Source organism: Physeter macrocephalus, chromosome 10 (assembly GCF_002837175.3).
Source record: "Physeter macrocephalus isolate SW-GA chromosome 10, ASM283717v5, whole genome shotgun sequence".
Classification (NCBI taxonomy): Eukaryota; Metazoa; Chordata; class Mammalia; order Artiodactyla; family Physeteridae; genus Physeter; species Physeter macrocephalus.
In genome coordinates, this window is record NC_041223.1 from 18,289,039 (window position 1) to 18,306,883 (window position 17,845).

Consider the following 17,845-nt stretch of genomic DNA (forward strand, 5'->3'; position numbering starts at 1 on the left):
TGATGTATGATTCTTTAAAATTAATTGTATCTCGATATGAGATACCAATATTTCTTATTATAAGCGTAAAACATAACTTTTTGTATGGATAATATACATACTTTTTAAGTACTTTGACTTAAACTTAACAAGTTCACCATTTTTAAAATTAAAGAGTACATTTATAAAAATTCCATTTTAAAACTAAAAGTATATTCTCTAGCAGTATGTATAAATATAACGTTACTGTATGATCTTAAAACAAATCTGAAAGTGTTGCAGTAATTTAAGACCTAGAACGCTAAAACAAACAGCAAATGATTTTACTATTTTTTTATCCTTGAAAACTACATAAAACCTTATTGAAGGTTTTAAAACTATGATCATTTAATTGTTTAAGGTGCAGCTAGCAGCATATTCACAATTTTGGTATGTTTTATACATATGTATCACTTGATTTGAACGGAGAAATGTGAATTAAACGATAATAAAAAGTTTTCATTACCTAAAAAAGTGCAGAAAAAATTCAAGTTTAAAGTTCAGTGCTTTTTATTTTGCAAAAACAAATGAACAAAATCCCTAAAGTTAAAATGTAAAATAAATCTTTGCCACAAAAAATTTACCTTTGGATATAGCTTTTCTAATGTCACATGTGAAAATGCCTTAAGCAAAACATATATGGAATACAGAACTCAGGGTAAAACTTTGAAGTCCATGGTATCTTTCACATATTTTCCTTTCCTCAGCAGTTTTCTCACCTGCCCCTGTTACCTAAAAGTATGTAACACTTTCAGACTTGTTTAAAACACATATCTACATGAAATAACTTCAGAGAAACCTACAATTAAAAAGTTCTAAGCAAAAGAAAATGCTTCTTTAAAGTACTGTACTTAAATTGTAATACAGTACAAATAATAACATAGACAATTAGCAGCACTTTTTCCCATCCATAAAAAAATCAAATTAAGAAGTAATAGCTCAGTTATATCTATAACCATTTTTGGAAACACTTTGTACAATTGAAATGCAAACCAAGGGAATTAAGATAATTGAAAACTTCAAATGATGTAATATACAGAAGTTGTCAGAATATAAGGTTTCAAATAACGTTTTAAGCAAATACATATGGATTTTGGTTTGAAGAGTGAAATGAACCAGATATGTGGTACATATAGGGAAACCACTTTCTACTGACAAACTGCTAATCAGTGAATACTTCAATGATTTGTGAGTCAAGGACACAGGCAACAAAGAATAATGTTTGAAGATATGAAGGAAGCACACAAAAATCTTTCATTTTTCTAATATTTTCTATTTTGACTATGTTTTTAAATTTTTGGTTTGTTTTCCTGAAATCTTGGCTTGCTGGTGACTGTAACTTTTTGCGTTAGAAAAAAAATAGAGATGTTACCTCTCAAATTACAATAAATTCCCTGGGTTAGTTTATTACTGCAGACTGTCTCTTATCTACAGACTGAATCAAGTATAACTCTGAGAAGCTTATTTCCTATTTTCAAAAATACTTCAAGCTTTCTAATCCTAAGTGAGTTTCTAGTTTGCTGTGCATAATTTGTAGATTAATTTAAAAATGAAATAAAATAACTTGAAATATTGATTTAAGATTTTCTTATAAAATCCATCTCAGGTAAATGTATCTAACTTCTCTATTTGAAAATAATTACAAGGTTGGTTCATTTTATATACAACAGGAAAAATGACAGTTGATATAAAAATTAAGTTGATATACAATTAACATGAAATAACACAGCAAATTAAATAATTGGAGCTAATATGCCCTTACACAGGAATGGGGAATCAACCAGTATATTACTTTACTTAGTGCTTCTCAACTTCAAATCCGTTAACTACTGATTTTATTGATGACATTCACAAAACTGTACCTTTAAAAAACGGCTTAATACTTCCTGTGACATATCATGGAACAGTGGGTTTATTAGATAATATATGATACAAATTAAACAATTTGTAAACTGCTACATGTTCATCATATAGCTGACATTAACTAACAGAAATGTTACTCATCGGTACTTTCTACAAAGTCAAAAACTTTTGAGAATGACTATTTTTAAAATATTTCTTTTGGCTTGATCAGTTATCTCTACCACATATATTTAATCCCTCCCTAATGATATTTAAAGTAAATTTTAATGTAAACTTTCATATCCCATAGTGCACGTTATAAAATGTAAACATAAGAGCTTTATTAATGAAAAGAGTAAAGAGGAAAAATGCATAACAGACTGTGTGAAATTAAGGTGTTCTACAATATACCTTTAATGATCATATGGAATAGAAAAACAACCATCATGTTTGCTATCAATTTGTGCTCTGATTATCTCTTAATGACAAAAGAAAACTTTTAAACTATTTTTTATAGAAGAAAATATTTAAATTTCATTAATACTAAGTATAATGCTTCTATATTATTTGTCCTTTGTTGCTTTAAGAACCATCAGTAATAATCTCAGATGAGCCTGCAGAATGAGCTTACCTACTTCAGATCTACCCCATCATCTCTTTTCTGTCTGTGTGCTATTGTCCAATGATGGTCTCATCTGCTTTATACTCCAATACAGGAATAATTTAGTTACCAAAATGCACGTATTTTCCTTTCCTTTTGGCTTTTTAAAACCTTGAAAGGACATGAACAGTTTTACAGTATATTTCTACAGAAAATACTTTGTACGTCATCAGACTAGACTCTTACATAGATAATTATTGACAAAGGATGCTTGTGATTTTTTCCATGCGACAGCATGTGCACTAAGATTTAATTGGCTCATCACCTGAGTGTACTGGAACTGTTAGCAAGTAAAGGGCATATTAAAAAGGGAGCTGAACATTTTACTGAAATAATGAAACATTTTTTTAAGCAATTTTAATTAATAATGCAAAGGTACATTGGGTTAAACATTTTTAAAAAATTCAAGCAAAATTAAAAACTTAGCCAATTTCAACATTTCTACAAATTTAACCAGTAACTATTTTGGTCAAATCCACGTTTAGCTGAATTAATGAGAACTAGGACAAGGGACACTGAAGTATTCTCCTCACCACAATGGAGGTTTTTCTCACTTTCCACACTGCATAGCCATTACATGGAAACTCCCAGAATGATAAGCAGTTCAGTCATGCTCTACACTTTTCTTTTCAATGAAAAGTGATATATCGCCTTGTTTTGCTTTTGACAAAATATGGACTAAACACAAGTATACAATAACAAGAATCCAAGAGTAGCCCATACACAAGTCAACTATGTGTATGTTTTTATTATTTAAAGCCCACCATTCAGCTTATCTGTCTAAAGATATGGTAATAAACAGTTTGTTTCTTTTTCACTAATGATACTGATGACCAGTCAGTTGAAGGGAGGGAAAGTTCAAGACAGCCGTTTATAATTCAGTCAGTGACACAAATATAACTGTTTCAGCTTCAGGACTTCTGACTTATTGCCTCTCCCTCAAAGAGGTCAAACAACGATGGCAGATAATGACAGAATCTTTTGGCATGTGAAAGTTTAATACAGGACTGACCCAGGAAAAGTCCCTGCCATGTCTCCTCAACATCCCTCTGTTTCTTCATTTGTAACATGTGACCATCCTAGTTCCCAAACCGTCAACTCGTAGCTGGCCCACAGCATATACTCCACGTTGAGTGTGTGCGTGAACACTCCTCAGTTAAAGCCGCCGGACTGAGGTCAAACAGTGCATGATTGTGCTAGGAAAGAGCAGTATCCAGTGATGAACATCTCTTTAATGTTAACTTTCCTAAAGTGAAATCAATAAAATAAAATAGGAAAATTCTTTTTCCTTCTGGCTAAAGTTGGACTTAGTTGGATTTCTGGTTGTCAGAACTGGTACCACTTCTTATCTTTGTATTTCAACATCATCTAAAGGGGAGAAAACACGAAAAACACGTTTTAAAAATGCCAGAATAACAACACTTAGAACTGGTTGCTATACTTTTCCAAAACATGATATCATTCTGAAACATTCTCTCATTTTTATATTTAGTATTTATATGGAAAGCAGGAAGCAGGAACTGTTCCGTTTCAGGGAAAAAGGAATGTAACTATGAAGAACTAGCCTAGAAGGTCCTCACATTTCCTAAAGACATGACATAAGTAAATTTTGGCTCAGTGCATTCTTTGGTAACCTAAGCTAATAACTTAAAAAATAAGGTAACGTTCAGTTCTCTAAAGTGAATTAAAAATAATGCTTAAAGAACCTGGAGAATGAAAGGCTGAAATTACTACTGCTGCCATCTACAGTTTACTGAGCACTTAACTCTGGGCCAGGCACTGTATAACATACTTTCTCTACATGATTTCACTTGGTCCTCACAACAACTCTATCTGTTAGGCATTATTACTCTCCCTATTTTACAAATGAAGAAACTGAGGCTTATAGGGGTTAACCGCGGTAACACAATGGTGAAACTGGGATTTGAACCCATGGAGTCTAATTCAAAAACCCATGATCTTAACCACCTCAACATACTGTCTTCCTTAGACTCAAATATGGCTCAGGAACCTTTGGTAGAAGGGAAGAGCGAACAGCTAGGGATTGAGCTCTTTGCTAAATATTGTGACCGTAGATGTATCTGATGTTAACTGAACTGTTATATGCCTTAGAGATCACAGTCAGGGGCAGGGTTATGCCAACCAAAGGCCTGACCTAGATTGAAGGCACTAGCCTGTATTGAGGTGTGCTGACCTAGTACAAGGACTCACAAAAGATCTCTGAATCTTTCTGAAAGCCTGGACGAATCTCTCCCAAGTCAAGTCACCTCTCATACATTCTAGGTGTCAACATTATTGAGCAAGGAGGAGATGACTTTTGACTGAAAAGTTTAAAGAAGAGCTATTACTGACAGAGTGGGTACTCAAATATAAAAATAACCTTAATATGGCTTCTCCAGATAATACACTCAAAATGCCTTTGAGGGCTAGGCTAGGAACTAAATGTGTGAAGTTGCCCATATAAAGCATCAAGGAGTGGCAGAACTCTGTGTCGAAATGAAGAACGTGTATTCCACCTGACGACTTTTAAATTCAGTTTTTCAAGGGTACTATTCTGGCTAACAAAGTGTATTTGTAAGAAGGCCAGTTAGGGATCCCCTACTTTACAGCATCTGTTTTTAAGCTCCACCACAACTTCCTAGTTCATCAAGATGAATTCATTGCAAAAGTGCCCATTACTCCTCTGTGTGAACTGGTCTACAGACAGATTTAGTATTGTTTCACTGAATAAAAACATTGGCCAATTTCACTTATTTAGCTCTACCTAAAGATCAAGAGGGAAATGATTTCCTTCTCTAGGAGAAGTGAGTAGTAGAATCTGAGGCATTTAGGAAAATTAGCTTTGTTGCTGTTATTGTATCCCCTAAGAAACTGTTTGCAAAGCCACTGGCTTTGTTTACAAAAAGCCTGAAGGTGAGCAGGTACCTTCAAAATTTATAAACTTCAGTAAGAGACCAAAGGCTACTGAGACATATTCTTGTAATGGTTCCCGCTGGCGGCAAAAATTAGGAATTTGCAACCATACTGAGGATACATGAAAATTCATGTGTAGAAATACAACAGCTATAAAAATACAGTAATTTTCATTCTTGCTTTACCTAGGCTTTTTGGCTTAAATATTTGACAGACATACCTCGTGAGCATGTTTAGAAAATGAATCTGCACTGGATAACATAGCTGCAGTTCTTTCTTCCAGGTCACTAAGTTTCTGCCCTCTTTCATCTAGTGCCAACCTGGCTCGTGCTAATTCACCAACAACTCCAGATGCTGCTCCTTTCACGCCTTCGATGCCACCAGGGCCAGGGATATGCTGAGCAAGACTTCTTGAAGCCTTTCCCGAGGATGATTCTCCAACTGAACGATTTGATAAATGAAAGAGTAACCCAGAAAATGAAAATTTTTTACTAATAAAATCCTACTACCTGATAGCATTAAAACACACTTGATTGACAATATAATTGAAGTATTTATTTATTTTACTATATAATTATTACTTTTTTATTATGATTGTTTTAATAATTTGTAGATACTTTTCAAACATACAAAAACACAACGTACATTAATAAATATTCTATTCTATACTAGTTCATATAATAGAACTTGAGCAAAAAAGTGACTGGTAATTATTTGTTGAAATGAATAATGGGTATACTGATACCACTTTAATAACAGTAAAAAAATCACTCTTAAGTGTCCAAAAAATTAAAGATAAATTAACTTAAAAATATTTAAATTCAAAGACATAGATTTAAATATACATATTTCTTTTAGTTTATTTACACCACACTTCCTCTTACTTGAAATACTATGCTTAGGCTTAGAAGGAAAATGTAGAATTTATTCAGTATTTCTTTTCAGTCTCCAAAAGCTGTAGATAACCACATCCCTTTCTTTCTATCCATTTATCTTGTCACTTACCAAATAGATCAACTTCTTTAAAAAGATCTCAGGAATTCATTGCTTCCTTTCCCTTTATAACCTACACCCTTATCACCTAACATCTAGATAACTGCAAAAGTCTTAAAATACGTTAAAGACTGATGTCAGATTCCCTCTTTCTTCAGCATACATTTCTTTCTTTAGAAATGTAACTCATACCATAAAATTTGGCCCTGAACAATTCAGTAAATTTTAGTTTATTCAGAAGGTTGTACAACTACCATCACTAATTCTCGAGCATTTGCATTACTCAAACACAAAACAAAACACCCAAACAAACCCATGATTATTAGCTGTCACTTTCCATTTCCTCCACTTCTCAGTCCTTGGCAATCAATAATCCACTCTCTGTCTCCATAAATTTTCCTGTTCTGAACATTTCATACAAATGATTCACACACTGTGTGGATTTGTGTCTGGCTTCTTTCACTTACTGGCAAGATTCAACCATATTGTAGCATGTATCAGTACTTCATCCTTTTTAATAACTGAATAATATTCCATTGTATGGATATGGATATATGACATTTTGTTTATCTGTTCATCAGTTGATGGACATTTGAGTTGTTTTCACTTTTTGGCTACTATGAATAATGCTGCTATGAACACTTGTACAAGTTTTTGTGTGAACATGTGTTTTCAATTCTCTTGGGTATATACTTAGTAGTGGAATTGTTGGGTCATATAACTTTATGTTTAACTTCTTGAGGAACTGCCAGAGTTTTCCAAAGAGGTTACATTATTTTATATTTCCACCAGCAACTTGTGAGGGTCTCGATTTCTCCATATCCTTGAGAAGATTTATTACTGTACATCTTTTTGATTACAACCATCCTAGTAAATGTGAAGTGGTATTTCATCGTGGTTTTGATTTGCATTTCTCTAATGACAAATGATATTGAGCATCTTTTCGTGTGTTTATTGGCCATTTGTATATTTTTTTTGGAGAAAAGTCTATTCAAACCCTTTGCCCATTTAAAAATTGGGCTATTCGGTTTTTAATTGTTGAGTTGTAAGAATTTTTTAATACTTGATATTAGACTCTTATCAGATTATCAGACTATCTTTTTTGACTTTTAATTCTGATGAAATCCAATTTATCTATTTTTTTCTTTGGTTGCTTATGATTTAGGTGTCATATCTGAGAAACCATTGCCTAATCTAAAGTCACAAAGATTTATACTTAGGTTTTCTTCTAAGAGTTTTATAGTTTTAGCTCTTACATGGAGGTCTTTGATCCACTCTGAGTTAATTTTTGTGTATGGTGTGAGGTCGGGGTCCAATCCATTCTTTTGCGTGTGGATATCCATTGTCCCAACACCATCTGTCAAAAAGACCACTCTTTCACCATTGAAGTTTCTTGGTATCCTTGTAGAAAATCAATTGACCATACATGTATGGGCTTACTTCTGGACTCTCAATTCTATTCCATTAGTCTATGTATCTACCCTAATGCCAGTACCACATTCTCTTGATGATTACAGCTTTGTAGCAGCTTTGGAAATCAAAATGTGTGAGTCCTGTATCTTCTTTTCAGAAAAAATTGTGTGTGTGGCTATTTTGGATCCTTTCCATTTCCATATGAATCTTAGGAACAGCTTGTTTCTTTCTTCAAAAAACTAGCTTGGACTTTGACAGGGACTGTGTTGAATGTATAGATCCACCTGGGGACTACTGCCATCTTAGCAATATTAAATATTCCAATCCATGAATGTAAGATATTAATCCATTTATTTATGTCTTAATTTCTTTAAATGATGTTCGAAGTTTTTAGTATATGTTTTAGTATATGTTTTCCATATGTTTAGTATATGTTTTAGTATTTTTTCTTTTTGATGCTATTATAAATGAAATTGTTTGCTTAATTTAATTTTTGGTTTGTTCATTGCTAGTGTACAGAAATGCAATTGATTCTTTATATGGATCTTGTATCCTAAAATCTTGCTGAACTTGTTTATTGGCTAGAATGTGTTTTAAAAATTTTTTTAATTAAAAAAATTTTTTGGCCATGCAGTGCAGTTTGTGGGATCTTAGTTCCCTGACGAGGGATTGAATCTGGGGCTACGGCAGAGAAAGGGCCAAGCCCTAACCACTGGACTGCCAGGGAACTCCCTAGAATGTTTTTTATGTGTGTGTGTGGTTTCCTTAAGATCTGCTATATGCAGGGTTACGTCATCTGTGAAGAGAGGTAATTTTACTTCTTCCATTCCAAACCTGCATGCCTGTATTTCCTTTTCTTGCCTAATTGTCCTGGTTAAAGCCTCTAGTATAATGTTAATAGAAGTAGTGAGACCCTTTGAATTCCTATATAAAATTTAGAATCAGTTACAAAATTTGGGGGGGTGTTGATAAGGACTTCATTAAATGTTTATTTGTGTACACGCATATATCAGTTTTGGGAGAAGGGATGTTCTTATTGCATCTTCTACCGCACGAACATGGTATATCTCTTCATTTATTTGGGTCATTAACTTCTCTCAACGAAGTTCGATAATTTTCTACCTTCCCCATGGAGGTCCCTGAACATCTTCTGTTAAGATTTACTTCTAGGTATTTGATTTTTTTTGATACTCTTGTGGTAGGTAGAATAATGGCCCCCCCAAACCTCCAAAGATGACGACACTCTAATTCCTGGAACCTGTGAATATGTTACCTTCGTGGGAAAAGGGACTCTGCAGATGTGATTAAGTTAAAGACCTAAAGGTAGACTAATTATACAGGTAAACGCAATGTAATCACATGTGTTCTTAAAAGCAAAGAGCTTTCCCCAGCTGTGGGCAGAGAAATGTGGCTTCAGAAAAACAGAGAGATGCAAAAAAGTTGCTAGCTTTGAAGATTAAGGAAGGGATCACCAGCTATGGAATGTGGATGGCCTCTAGAAGCTGAAAAAGGCAAGGAAACCATTCTCTCCTAAAACCTCCAACAAGGAACACAGTCCTGGTAACACATCAGTGAGACCCATGTTGATTTCTAACCTATAAAACTGTAAGATAATAGAATTTCTGTTGTTTCAAGTCACTAAGTTTGTGGTAATTTGTTATAGCAGCAATGGAAAACTAGTACAAAGAGCAATTTTTAAAATTTCATTTTTTACTGTTGATATGAATAAATTTTATTTTTATATGCTGATTATATCTAGTCAGTTTACTAAACCATTATTTCTAATGATTTAGCTACAGATTTTTTAGGCTTTCTAAATATGTCATCATATCAAACATTCACAAGTGATTATTTTGTTCTCCCTATACTATTATTGTACCTTTTATTTCTTTTTAGTTCCCTTTCCACACTCTCTAGGGACTTTAATACATTGTTGAATATATGTGGTAACAGAATTATATCTCATACCTTATCTCAAAGGAAAAATTTAAAATACTTTTTAATGTTCCTGTACTAAGTGTGATATTTGCTATAGAGTTTTGGTAGTTAAATGTTGTATCATTTGTAGCTATAATTTATCAAATTACTTTCTAGGAATTTTTATCATGAATGGATACTGAATTTTAACACATCTTTTTTGCATTTATTGTGGTGGTGGTATGATTTTTCTCTTTAATCTGTTAATGTGGTGAACTACCAATTAACTTTTTAAAAAATAATAAATCAGCTTTGAATTCCTGGAACAATGCAAAACTTGGTCTTGACATATCATCTGCATTGTGATTAGATCACACACTCTTAATTCTAATCCACTGAAATCTGTTGATTTTTAAAAAAAATCATCTAACATAACGTAAACTTAAAAAAAAAAAAACCCTAACTTTTTATGATGTAAGTTTCAAACATATAGGAAAGCAAAAAGAATTGTATAATAAACATCCATATATCCATGATCTAATTTTGGTAACATTTTTTTTTTTTTGCCATTTGACTGTGTCTGTATATATATAATTTTTGAATGGAATACTTAAAAATTTATTATAGAAATTGGTATTTTACTCCAAAATACTTCAGTATTCATCTATAATTTCCCTACAAATATCAATAGAATACATTTTATGAACATTCTGTATGTGTTTGAAAAGGTATATTCTGCAATGTTCTTTAGGTTTTTTAGGTTTAAGTTCCTTCATTGTGTTGTTAATATCTTTTGTACCCTTGCAACCTATTTTTTGTCTGTTATATCTCAATCAATGGATATATTTTAGAAGTCCCCACTATGATTGAGAAATTGTCTCTTCTAGCAGTTATGTCCATGTTTGTTTTTTATATATACTGAAGTCAAAATATTAGGTATACTTAATAATGCCTTAATGTTTACTCTTTCTGATATTAACATAGTCGTACCAGGCAGATGATTCATTTGCGTTTGTGCTTTTCTACCTTTTAAAATTTCAATCTTTCTGTGCTCTTATATTTTATTTTTTATTAAAAAAATTTTTTTAACATGTTTATTGGAGTATAATTGCTTTACAATGGTGTGTTAGTTTCTGCTTTATGACAAAGTGAATCAGCTATACATATACATATATGTATATCCTCATATCTCCTCCCTCTTGCGTCTCCCTCCCCACCTCCCTATCCCACCCCTCTAGGTGGTCACAAAGCACCGAGCTGATCTCCCTGTGCTATGCGGCTGCTTCCCACTAGCTATCTATTTTACATTTGGTAGTATTTATCTCTTATATTTTAAATGTGTCTTCTGTAAGCAATATACTTTTCCTTCTTTTAAAATTTAGTCTGATAGTCTTTATCTTTTAACTAGAATATTTATTCTACCTACATTTACTACGGTTATTTATATTTAAGTAAATCTACCATCCTTCATGTGCTTTCTAGTTATCTCACCTGTTTTGTGTTCTTTCTTCCCTCCTTTTGGAAGGACTGTGATTTTCCTGCTATTCATCAAATTCTGTACTACTTTTCTAGGTTACAGAGGTCACCCTAGAAATGACAACAAGAATCCTTAACTTATTAATGCTAATAGATACTTTTTACAAGTCTCTCAAAAAATGAAGGGATCTCAGATCACCTCAAATCCATTTATCCTTTCTAATTCCCTTGATTTTATGCAATATTTTGGATCACATTGTTTATTTATGTGTATATACACATACCACAAGACTTCGTTTTACAGTTTATAAAGATTTCAGTAATTATAATTATGCATGTATTTATTACTTTCTTTCCAAAGCATTGTTTCCTATATTTCTGACATTCCATCAAGATTATTTTCCCTCTATTTGAAGTACATCCTTTAGCATTCCCTTCAGTGTGATAGTGAGGTTTATTTGTTCACTTGTCTAAAACTCTCTCCTTCTTGAAGGATAATTACATAACTCTCTTCTTTTCTTTTCAGTACAGAGGTCTAGAGTAAGTACTATCTTCTGATAACAGGACGATAGAAGATCATCCTATTACCTTGGCTGTTGAGAACTCAGTCCATAACTTGTTAAAAGGTACGTATCATTTTTCTCTAGCCACTTGAAAGTTTTTCTCTTTGTTTTTGATACACTTTATTTTCATGTGACCTATCTAGTTGTAGATTTTAAAAAAATATCTTTCTTGGAATTAATTGGCTTCTTAAATGTGTGAATTGGTATCTCCTATCAATTCTGAAAAATTCCCAGCCATATCTCTTTACATATTGATTCTTCTTCACATTCTTTCCCATCTCCTTCTTGAGAAGGTCTAACATATGTTAGCCTCTCTCACTGCAACTTCTATTTCCTTTATTTTCTCCTATGTATCTTACATCTTTTTGTTTCTCTGTGCTACATTCTGGATGTTTTATTTTGACCTATGTTTAAGTTATGTAATTCTTTCTTCAGTTGTGTCTAATTTGTGGTTAAATTAATCCACTAAGCTTTTAATCTTGGTTTTTGAATCTTTCATTTCTAGAATTTCATTTTAGTCTTTTACACATTTGTTGTATTGATTTCATAGTTTTCAGTTACCTGATAAAATGTTCAGGCATGGTATTGATACTTATCCTCTTGAACATAATATGAATAATTATTTTATAGTCTGTGTCTGATGATTCCAATATTTGAAGTACCTGTGATTCTGCTTTGGCTTTTTCTGTTTTATTGATCATGGTGTTGATTCCCAGTATTCCTGATTACCTGACTACCTATTTGAAAAATTATTTCTAAAAATGATTTGAGGACTCTGAATATGTTATCTTTCTTTAGAGAACATTTTCATTTGAATCTGCTAGTTGCTGGGGACTTCAGCAGTTTTCAAAAATCTTAATTAAAGTTGAAAGTTTTCTGGGCCACTCAGATCATCTCAAGCTGAGCTGAAAGTCTGTGTGTCTGTGTGTGTGTATGTGCTGATTTACTTCCAGTTCACCTTTACTCTTAAGCTGTGGCCCTTTGGGGTCCTTGCAAAGACAAAGAGTTATTTATCAGGGTTCCCATCTTAGCCAATTCTGGGAGCCTACCTTGCTAGTCCTAACACAGTTTACAATCTCAGCTTGCTGCTTTAGATTAGCAAAGTACTCCAGGGTAAAAGTGGCCTCAGGTTGCCATGCTCACCACCTTTCTGCACGGATACTGTCTTCACTATACTGTTAGCTCTTCGATGTTTTTGAGAAGTAAAAAATGTATATATGTTTGAATTTTGTATAACTTTGTCAATTAACCTCAGTAAGAATGTTATTCTAAAATATCCATCCCCTGTGACTTGAAGAACAGTCTTCATTTTTTAAATGAATTAAAACTGACCAATCCTCATTACCCAGATGACTGAACAATCATTTGGGTAAGTTTTTAAAATGAACTTGCACTACACACTTATTTGCTGGTATTTAATCTTACAGTCTTTCTAGTCAACCAAACAGAAAAGGAAAATTCTAAAATATTCTAGCAAGAAAGAAAGAATAAAAGAAAATAAAAATTCAAGGATAGCTAAGAGCTCCTATTTGAAAGAAAGGTCAGACATTCATTGATTCATTAGTTCATTCAAGGACCAATTTCTGATTTGTGCCAATTCTATGGAAGGTAGTAGATGAACCAGATTTTATATTTTAAATAAACTTCTAAGTTCAATGAGACTAGTTCTGGAAGTTCTGTAAGATAAAATAAATGTTTAAGTAAAAACTTTTTCAAAGTTAAGGTCATCAACTAAAGTCAATTACAGAATTAAAATAATGAAGATCATATTTAATGAAAGTTAAAAATATTTTTTAAATTATTCATTTAAAGCTGTGAATATTCCTTTTTAGCCACCTGAAGCCATTCCGATTTTGGTTTCCAGAGTAAACTATTCCCCTGACTTGAGTTACAATATGGCAGAATATAATTTTATGTATTTGCTAAAACATGGGTCTATCAATTGTTGTGACAGAGAGGAAAAAGGTGAACATAAATTATACATGTAAGAAAAGTGTATATGGCTTGAATGTTTCTGTTTTATAGATATTATCCAAATTAAATAAATCAACTTACATAGTTCTTCTCTATCAAGAGATTGTGCACCACCTCCAAACAAGCCTTTAAAGAATCCCCTGTTTGGTGCTTCAGGTGTTTCTACAGGAGTGAAGAGTTCACCCAACATTTCCTGTAAAATCAAAACAAATTGTAATTGTTAAAGTTTCAGGGACACTAAACTATAATTCACAAAACCATCACTGTAAACTCTTTAAATCAAACTTATAATATTACCTGTTGAGGTTCACAAACAAGAGTACACTTCAAATGATCAGATCTAGAACATTTTGACTTGGTCAAACAGTAAGTTAAGACTAACTTGACTAAGAATAACTTGCTGCTTGCTACTTTGGCTAGAATACTTTTTTCACATTTTAAGCAAAGATGAATATTCCTGCTTAAATTGTAAGGAGATTCCAATCTTAATGACAAAGTGCTCATATGACTCTTATCAGGAATTGGTAACTGGATTAAAAACTAGGTATTCTTACATTAGAAAGAAGAAAATCTATTAGCAAGTTGAAAAGTCCAGCGTAATGATGATACACAGTCTTGGAATTATCCAAAATAGCTGAGTCAGAAAATAAGTACTTTAGAAAGACATACATACTTCTTTTTTCATAAACAAATGCTGGGAAGAGAATTATGCCAACATAAACCTGGGATTTCAGAAATCTAGCAGGGAGATGGAAAGGATTCTTTTTACATTGTCAGATTTTTCTGAAATTTTTGTGAATATTCCTCAGAGCACAGAAATGGTAAAAGTAAGTCAGGAGACAAGAAAAATTGCTGACATCTTCCTGACCTTGTAGATGAGACATAAAGAGGGAAGAGGAGTTTCTATTAAAAAAAAGGATGGTAGCAATATTATTTGCAAGGCAGTTTTGGGAAGCTTTAGAAGCAAAATAAAAGTATAGTGAGGCTTTGGGATTGCATTTCTGCCCATTAAAGAGAAGTAGCTATGATACAAAGGACAAGAACACCACTGGTTGCAGGTAGTTCTGCTGTATTCTGATATTACATTATTACAGTTGGAGCTAAAGTATGTATTTTTTAGAGTTTCTTCCTTAGGGCTGGGCTAAGAAAGTTAATAAAGGATGTCCAAAGATTTTACATTTAGATATATCTGTGCACATATATATATTTTTGGCTGCACTGCGCAGCTTGTGGGATCTTAGTTCCCCGACCAGGGATTGAACCCGGGCCCACGGCAGTGAGAGCGCAGAGTCTTAACCATTGAACCACCAGGGAATTCCCAGATATATCCATATTAATGTTTTCTCTCCAACCAGATTATAAATGAAAGGAGATAATATTAACACTATACAACACAGAGTTTCATTTATAATGTTGAAGTGGATTGAAGGCTTTACATTTTCATTCTCTTCCTCTGGATTTCTATAAAGTGGAGTAAAACTAGAACGAAAAACTTCCTGAAGTCAATAAATCAAACTTGCTAAAACCCACCATAGAATATACTAATACCTATTATTTAATTCAAATTTATATTAGCCTATATAAAGAAGGTGATTTTAGACATATTTCCAATCTTTTTTATACTGTACTTCACAGATTCTAATTTAAACTGTATCTATTAAATTGATAAAACAAATGGCAAATAGCTACCACTTGAGTGTCTTTTATGCTAAATCAAGAGTAATATGACATTAATATGACATATATATATATATATATATACACACATACAGAGAGTCACAGCATAAAAATGTTTTTTGAAATTTACCTCACTTTAGAATTATGGTTTACAGCTCTTAATTTATTTGGTGTTTAATGAGCTTGCAATCTTACAAATGTAAAGTTAAGAAATTTAAAAATCCAAAGATTACAGTTATAAATCAAGAATCACTACAGTGTACTGGAATGAGTATAAACTGTGGAACCACGTGGACCTGGGTTTGATTCTCACCTCTGACTTTTACTTGCAGAGGAATCTTAGGCAAATCAGTCTCACAGGGAACTGGTTTCAACTTTATAAAGAAGTAATAAAAATACTTACCTCTCGGGAATGTTACCAGAATTAAAGATAATGAAGATTATCTTTAATAAACTGATAACATACAATTCCAAGATCAGACACTCAATGATGTATATACTAAATAGAAAAATCTCCTTTCACATAGAGATGAAACAAATTAGAAAATACGCAAGTCATTTATCATTAGATTAACATTGTGAATAGATATCTTTGAAGGAAGTTTAAAATTAGGTATTTCTTAAAGAGTCTGCACTGTCTGCAGTTAGTATTAGGATTTGGGGAGAAGTATTGATGTTAAAAACGTATATATTTCAACAATATAAAATAGTATCTATAGGTATTTCTTCACTTGTATCTAAATAAGGATTTTAATTATGATAAATTTACTCTTTAGAACACTTAACGACTAATAAATGTTGGTGAAATCGAAATAGATTTGTACTATCTGTGATATTTCTCTACATCTAGTAATAGGAAACTGTAGTCTGAAACAGTGTCTGGAACTTTTAAACTACTCTAAAATATGTATATATAGAAACAAATATACTTGTTTGATGTTAGACAACTGGATTTCATTTGTCATTTGTGTTTATAAGCTTAAGTGGTAAAATATAGGACTAATTTCATGAATGAGTCAATGAAGTGCTTTGTCACTATTTTTTCTTAAATTGAAGTATAGTTGATTTATAATATTATATTAGTTTCAGATGTACAACAGAGTGATTAAATATTTATATAGATTATACTCCATTTAAAGTTATTACAAAATATTGGCTATATTCTCTGTACTGTACAATATATCCTTAGAGCTTATTTATTTTATACATAGTTGTTTGTACCTCTTACTCCCTTATCCTTATATTGTCCCTCCCTTCTTCCCTCTCCCCAAAGGTAACCACTAGTTTGTTTTCTCTATCTGTGAGTCTGTTTCTGTTTTGTTATATTCATTCATTTGTTTTATTTTTTAGATTCCACACATAAGTGATAATGTACAGTATGTTTTTCTCTGTCTGACTTATTTCACTAAGCACAATACCCTCCAGGTCCATGTGTGTTGTTGCAACTGGCAAAATTTCATTCTTTTTTATGGTTAAGTAGTAGTCCATGGTATGTGTGTGTGTGTATGTATGTATGTACGTATGTATGTATCTACCTATCTATCACATCTTCTTTATCCGTTCACCTGCTGATGGGACACTTAGGTTGCTTCCATATCGTGGTTGCTTTCAGAATGGCTATCATCAAAAAGCTTACAAATAACGAATGATGGTAAGGATGTGGAGGAGAGGAAACCATAGTACACTCTTAGTGGGAATGTGAATTGGTGCAGCCACTATGGAAAACAGTATGGAAGTTCTTCAAAAAACTAAAAATAGAACTACCTTATGATCCAAAATTCCACTTTCTTCAGTATATATCTGAAGAAAATGAAAACACCAATATTCACAGCAGTATTATTTATAATAACTAAACTCTTTTTAATTACATCAAATAATCACTGATTTTAATAACTTTGATTAAGAAAACTCTGTTATAAGAATATTGAGACTACATAAATATCTTCCAAGATAAGCACAGTAATAAATTTCAGTATTGCTGCATAATATATTCAAGAGAACCTAAACAGTTCAACTGTCAACAATTTTTTACAGTGAATACCTGGAGTTTTGTTTATAAGTTACAATCTTGAGGTGCTTAGAACAGTTATTAACTTAATTGTTTAAACTGAATTAATCGGTATGTTCCACCTCTTTATGATTATGGTAAGTTTTATTTAAGTTTCACAGATAAATCAAGTCATCAATTTGAAAGGCAACTTGTAAATTGTTTTCACTCAAGATATGGTTAGAAAAATTCTGTAGAAAGAAATTTAAGTATTTCGATCCATAAACATATACTTTTGACTAACTGCACTTTAATGCTAATAAAAAGTCCTGAAATCCGTTAGTTTTTTTTTTTTTTGTGGTATGCGGGCCTTCCTCTGTTGTGGCCTCTCCCGTTGCGGGGCACAGGCTC

The 17,845-nt window shown here is 32.4% G+C and overlaps 1 protein-coding gene across 7 annotated transcripts in view; it reads right to left on the reverse strand.

The window, feature by feature from the left end:
• Nucleotides 1-2,940: 2,940 nt before the first annotated feature.
• The window catches only part of STXBP5 (syntaxin binding protein 5), a 166,140-nt gene continuing 151,235 nt past the window's right edge, over nucleotides 2,941-17,845 (reverse strand). For all 7 annotated transcript variants that reach the window (XM_007112878.4, XM_007112877.4, XM_055087449.1 and 4 more), the window contains 3 exons: nucleotides 13,852-13,963; nucleotides 5,655-5,875; nucleotides 2,941-3,889 (listed from right to left, as the gene is read on the reverse strand). In XM_007112878.4, the coding sequence (XP_007112940.1) occupies nucleotides 3,848-3,889; nucleotides 5,655-5,875; nucleotides 13,852-13,963 (375 nt within the window). In that variant the 3' untranslated portion in view covers nucleotides 2,941-3,847. The remainder of the gene's footprint in view (nucleotides 3,890-5,654; nucleotides 5,876-13,851; nucleotides 13,964-17,845) is intronic.